Source organism: Theropithecus gelada, chromosome 3, assembly GCF_003255815.1.
Source record: "Theropithecus gelada isolate Dixy chromosome 3, Tgel_1.0, whole genome shotgun sequence".
NCBI classification, from domain to species: domain Eukaryota; kingdom Metazoa; phylum Chordata; class Mammalia; order Primates; family Cercopithecidae; genus Theropithecus; species Theropithecus gelada.
The window spans coordinates 123,683,024-123,689,023 of record NC_037670.1 but is presented as its reverse complement, the minus strand read 5'-3'; the positions used below and the strand labels follow the sequence as shown (position 1 = coordinate 123,689,023).

General features: G+C 35.0%; 1 protein-coding gene across 1 annotated transcript in view; it reads right to left on the bottom strand.

The window, feature by feature from the left end:
• Positions 1 to 364: 364 nt before the first annotated feature.
• GNAT3 (G protein subunit alpha transducin 3) overlaps positions 365 to 6,000 on the bottom strand; it is a 55,994-nt gene continuing 50,358 nt past the window's right edge. The window contains exons 6-8 of the mRNA XM_025380163.1: positions 4,217 to 4,346; positions 3,874 to 4,027; positions 365 to 591 (exon numbers count right to left, since the gene is read on the bottom strand). Coding sequence (XP_025235948.1) covers positions 401 to 591; positions 3,874 to 4,027; positions 4,217 to 4,346 — 475 coding nt within the window. The 3' untranslated portion in view covers positions 365 to 400. The remainder of the gene's footprint in view (positions 592 to 3,873; positions 4,028 to 4,216; positions 4,347 to 6,000) is intronic.

Below are 6,000 nucleotides of genomic sequence, written 5' to 3'. Positions count from 1 at the left end.
TATCAACAAAAATGAATGCCTCTCAAAATCTGGCCAATGGAAATAATATTATTCCATATTTCTTCATTATTCTATGAGTAAAAATAGTCCACATGTAGAAGTTTATTTCCAAGAAAATTCAGTGTCATTGATATGTACTCTTACAGTTACCAAAACATATCAGTTTTTAGATATAGGGACATCGAAGGCCCTCCCATTCCCCATGTTCCAAAGAAATTTAAACTTATCCAGATACAGATGATAATACATAAACCTTTTTGTGGGAAAACTTTTTGCTTTACAATGCTAGTTATATATCTAAATAAGTTACTGTCTATTCAAACTAAACACATCACACAGCACCTTTTCTTTTATATTTTGAAAAGCATACATGAGTAAGAGTGGAAGAGAAAATGGTTGATTAGAAAAGCCCACAGTCTTTTAGATTCTCTTTGATTATTATATCTGTAACTGCATCAAACACAAACTTGACATTTTGGGTATCAGTAGCACAGGTCATGTGGGAATAAATTTCCTTATCTTCTTTTTTTAAATTCAGGTCTAGAAACTGGTTCTTGATGTAGTTTCCTGCATCTTCAAATGTATTTGGCCCTTGTTAAACAAAATATTTAAAGAGGTAAAGATTAATCATATGTTACAAAGAATAGGCTATAAATAATATCAGTAAGTTTTAGGATTTTACTCTGATATACTAAGTATTGCAAAATCATAAAGGCAAGGTTCAATTATCAGGGTGCTGGGAACTATGCTCACCCCATTGGGAGCTCCCAGTGGCTAAAAGGTAAACTTTGCATCAAAAAAGCTCACAATACAGAAGAAATCCCAAAATATTTCTAAAACAAAGTGAGTGATACAAACTTACATATACATTAAATACTGTGTGTGTGTTTGTGGGTATGGGTGTGGGTGTTTTTATACACACTAAAAGAGAAAACGAATGGAAAAGGTAGATGACTAGGGTACAGAAGGAGATGGTATTTGAGCTGGACTTTGAGAGGTACCTACAACAGAGAAAAGTAAGGGAAAGCAAAAAAGTGAAAGTGAGAATTGCACCGCTAGACTTGAGGGTAGGGTCAGGAAACAGATTGAGCTTTGAAGAATCTACTTTGATAGAAATGAAAGATTTTTGTAGAGGAATTGTAGGAAATCAAGTAGAATAGATGTTATGGGCTACATTATAGACTATGTTACTAACAAAACAGGAGTTAGGATGAGATATAAAAGGCTATAGAGGTACTCTTGACTGATGTGTTATATAGCAGTAGTACGATGAAGGCCCTGCTTGAGAAACTTTAGTCCAATAGCAGGATGTACAATGAATCAGTTGAGAAAAGGCAGACATAAAACAAGTAGGCTAAAAAATACACGACAACTAAAAATGACCTGTTGATGGGCTTTATAACAGAATATGCTTTATGGGGACTTGACACAGGATAGAGCAGTAGCATAAAAACTTTCTAAAGAAATAAATCTTTGTTTCCTACTTTATTGTAACTGGAAGCAAAATTCCATGAGGAACAAGCTTTGAAGCCATATAACATGGCTAAAATCCAAAACACTGGCAATACCAAATGCTGGTAAGTGCATGGAGTTATAGGAGTTAATTGCTTGTGGAAATGCAAAATAGTGCAGTCACTTTGAAAGGCAATTTGGCAGTTTCTTACAAAGCTAAACATAGTCTTACCATGCAATCCAGCAATCACACTTTTAGGCATTTACCTAGAAACTTATGTCTACACAGAAGCCTGCACATGGATGTTTATAGCATCTTTTTCCATAATTGCCAAAAATTGGGAGGAACCAAGATGTCCTTCTGTAGCTGGAAGGATAAACTGTGGTTCATTTAAGGAACAGAATATTAATTTAGAAATAAAAAAAAATTAGATATCAATCCATAAAAAGACATGGAGGAAACTTAAATGCATATTGCTAAGTGAAAAAAGATGGTAAGAAAATGCTACATGTTATATGATTCCAGTTATATTACATTCTGGAAAAGGCAAAAGAATAGAAACAATAAAAAGATCAGTGATTGCCAGGAGTGTGAGGAGGGAGGAGCCATGAATGGGGGAACACAGGGAATTTTTAAGGCAGTGAAGCTGTTCTGTATAATACTGTAATGCTGGATACATGACCTGCATTTGGCAAAACACACAGAACTGTGTGACAAAAAGAGTGAACCCTAATTAAATGATGGACTTGGTCGGGCACGGTGGCTCACACCTGTAATCCTAACACTTTGGGAGGGTGGGTGGATCATCTGAGGTCAGGAGTTCAAGACCAGTCTGGTCAACATGGTGAAATCCCGTCTCTACTAAAAATACAAAAATTAGCCAGGCATGATGGTGGGCGCCTGTAGTCTCAGCTAGTTGGGAGGCTGAGGCAGAAGAATAGCTTGAGCCCAGGAGGCAGATGTAGCAGGGAGCTGAGATCGCGCCACTGTACTCCAACCTGGGCGACACAGTAAGACTCTGTCTCAAGAAAAAAAAAAAAAAAAAAAGTGGACTTTAGTTAATAATGTAAGATGTGTTAATATCAATTCATCAATATAATTCATCAATTTTAACAAATGGTACCACACCAAAGCAGTTCTCTAAATAGAGAAACTGTAGGAGGGGATGAGAAAGAAAGTACGTGGGAACTCTTCATACTTTCTGTTGAAACATTTCATTTCTCTATAAACTAGAAACTGCTCTAAGAAATAAGTCCTATTATATTATATAATATAAAACCTTTAATTATGAGTTTATATTAATTAGTAATATTCAATGTATTTGATTATTTGTAATATGAAAAATACATTTAATCACATGATAAATGTATGATATATTATAAATATTTATAATTATAGAAAAAAGATATAAGCCCTAATTGTAGATTGACCAATATAAGTATTTGTTTTGACAGAATGCCATGCTCCTAGTAACATCTGGGCAGTCTTACATACCTAAGTGGTAAAACTGGATTTGTATTTTGTTTAAATCATAAAAATGGCTAGGTGCAATGGTTCACACCTGTAATCCCAGCACTTTGGTAGGCCAAGGTGGACAGATCACTTGAGGTCAAGAGTTCGAGACCAGCCTTGGCAAACATGGTGAAACCCCATCACTACTGAAAATATGAAAATTAACTGGGCATGGTGGCGTGCACCAGTGGTCCCAGCTACTCGGGAGGCTGAAGCAAGAGAATCATTTGAACCCAGGAGGCAAAGGCTACAGCCTAAGCGACAGAGCGAGACTCCATCTCAAAAAAATAAATTTTTTTAATGTAATTTTATTACCAATGGAACATCCAACTATTTACAAAAAAAGAAAAAAACTCTTTCTGAAGGAGAAACAGCCGTTCTGTGGGATTTCACATTTACAATCGCTGACTAACAGGATTAGCACTAAAATTCCAGGATCCAAGAAAACCAGAAAAAAATGAAGATGTCATTATTCATTCTCAAATTCATTCACGCTATATCTCTAGAAACAACTCAGACATTGAAGGGCCTCTGAGATTTACTATAGCATTACAAGGTTTCAGTAGGAAATACATCAAAAATGTCAATTTGGAATAAGATTTGCATTCCTGTTACAATTTTGAAGACAATTCAGGTTCCAATGTCATTTGATAAATTCTATAGACTAGCAACCCTGGTCCATCTAACCCCTTCCAGTTTATTTTATTAGGGTTTTACTTTAATGTAGACAATGTAGAGAGGGTTCTTCTTTATTGTAAGGTGTTTTTTTTTTCCAGTTTGGATCATAAAGATGACTCAAAAATGATCATAAACTTCATCCTCATAAGTGTTAAATGCCAAGATCCAGATAGGAAATATATGTTTATACAAAAATATATTACTATGAAACTAAAAGAAAAGAATCTTACCGGTATATTCTGGAAAGCAGATACTAAGATGCACCTTGGTTACCTTTTCTTGAAAGATATCTTTTTTGTTGAGGAACAGGACAATGGAGGTTGTTGAAAAATACTTGTGATTACAGATACTGTTGAACAGGTGAAGACTTTCATGCATTCTATTCTGTTAGGTATCAGAAATGAGAATGGGTAGGATTATTATTTGCAAAATGTGAATGTTGAGCATCGTGAACAAGGATGTAGAACTAACATAAATCTTTGGCAAACCTTCAGGAGTTGGGCAATGTGGTAGTACTACTGAAAAGCACAAAGATTACTTTTAACCCTGGCTTTGTTTTTCTTTTAGACTTACCACTTCTTCATCTTCCACGAGGACCATGTCATAGGCACTAAGTGCAGCGCAAAATATAATGCATGTAACTCCTTCAAAGCAGTGAATCCACTTCTTTCTCTCAGATCTCTGTCCACCTACATCAAACATCCTTTAAGAAAACATCAAATGAATAATAAATCTTACAAATATCCTCCAAAATGTGCATTGAGGTTAACATTTAGAGGTATAAATGGGTGATCCCATATATTCAAAAGGTATTCCTTTGACTTATTATTGATTAAAAAATAAAATGTATTTGGTCAAATGGCTGCTCAAGGACCACAGAGAAAAAACAGTTTTTTAAAAATGTCTCCATGCAAACTAGAGTAAAATGATTTACACACTGACTTTGGGAAACTGGGAAATTTAAAAGAGTTTCGAGTTTTAGTAAAACATTCATTAGCCATACAAGATTTTGATCAAAGTTTAGACATATTCTCTTGAATGAAAAGAAACTGCAAGAAGATTGGAAGTTACTGTAGTTCTGATGCTATGATTCTTGCCTATTTTCTTACATCTTTCTACATTCATTTGTTTACTCAGACAATTATTCTTTGCATTCTATGTACTAGACACTGTGCTAGGTCTACTAGCACAAAGATGAAAAGATATGGTCTGTATCTTCAAAGAACGTTCTGTCTTGTAGAGAAAAAAACAAATAAGTTACTATAATATTATTTAAAAATATTCTAATGTACAAGGTAAAATGTGAGCATACAGGAAGACTTAAGTTAGCCTGAGGGATCATGACTCTTAGAGAAGGTATTTGAAAACTCAGCCCTTCCTCTACTTGTGTATTTTGGTGAGAGATCATTGTGGACAGAGGACTCAATTTTAAAAACTAGGAGCTAGGCAGCAAAAAGTTAGGTTTATATCAAAGGAACTGTTTAATGTTTGCTGCCTCAGGGCTTTCGCACACAGTCTCTTTCCTTTTCCTGTGACAAAGATTTCTTTCTTCCTTCCATGCCTGCTTTTTTTCTCAACTATGAAGTCTTAGCATCAGTATCTCCTCCACAAAGAAGCCTCCTGGAGCGTCCATGTAAATTGTACCTCTCTCAATCCTCCATTTACCTTCTATAGCATCACTTTCTTTCCTTTATGGTAATCATCAATATCTATCATCCCCATAGTAGAATAACAGCCTCATGAGGTCAGGAACATTATCTGTATTAGTAACTGCTGTATTCCTAGTTCCTGGCACCATGCCCAACACATAACAGGCATGCAAAAAATATTTGCTAAATAAATGAATAGATTCCATGTTAACTGAATAGACAGGCAGGAAATACAGCAAACATGCTATGTTCTCTCATGCCTTGATAACTTACACATGTTTTTTATAAATATGTATAAGTTACCAAGGCATGATAGAACATAGCATGCTTGGGGTAAGCAAGTTATTTATAGTTTTGGGAACATAAAGAATAAGGTAAAAACACTGAGCTATATGGTCTAATAATTATCCATTTATCCACTTATTCATCTTTTATTCAACAGATAATTACTAAGCACTTATTATATGCCAGGCACCAAGGATTCAGCCTTAAGCTTTTAAACTGGTGGTGGTGGTAATAGTGATTGGTGTGTATGTTTCAAAATAGATTTCGGATATCCATATAGGATATCTGATGTGGATTCATATCCTACATGAATATCTGAAAATAGACTTAATAGGAAATATCCATATGAAAATAGACTTCAGATATCCATATAAGAAGTGTAGGGGGTGGGTTGTCATTTGAAATGGAGTGATCAGAAACTGT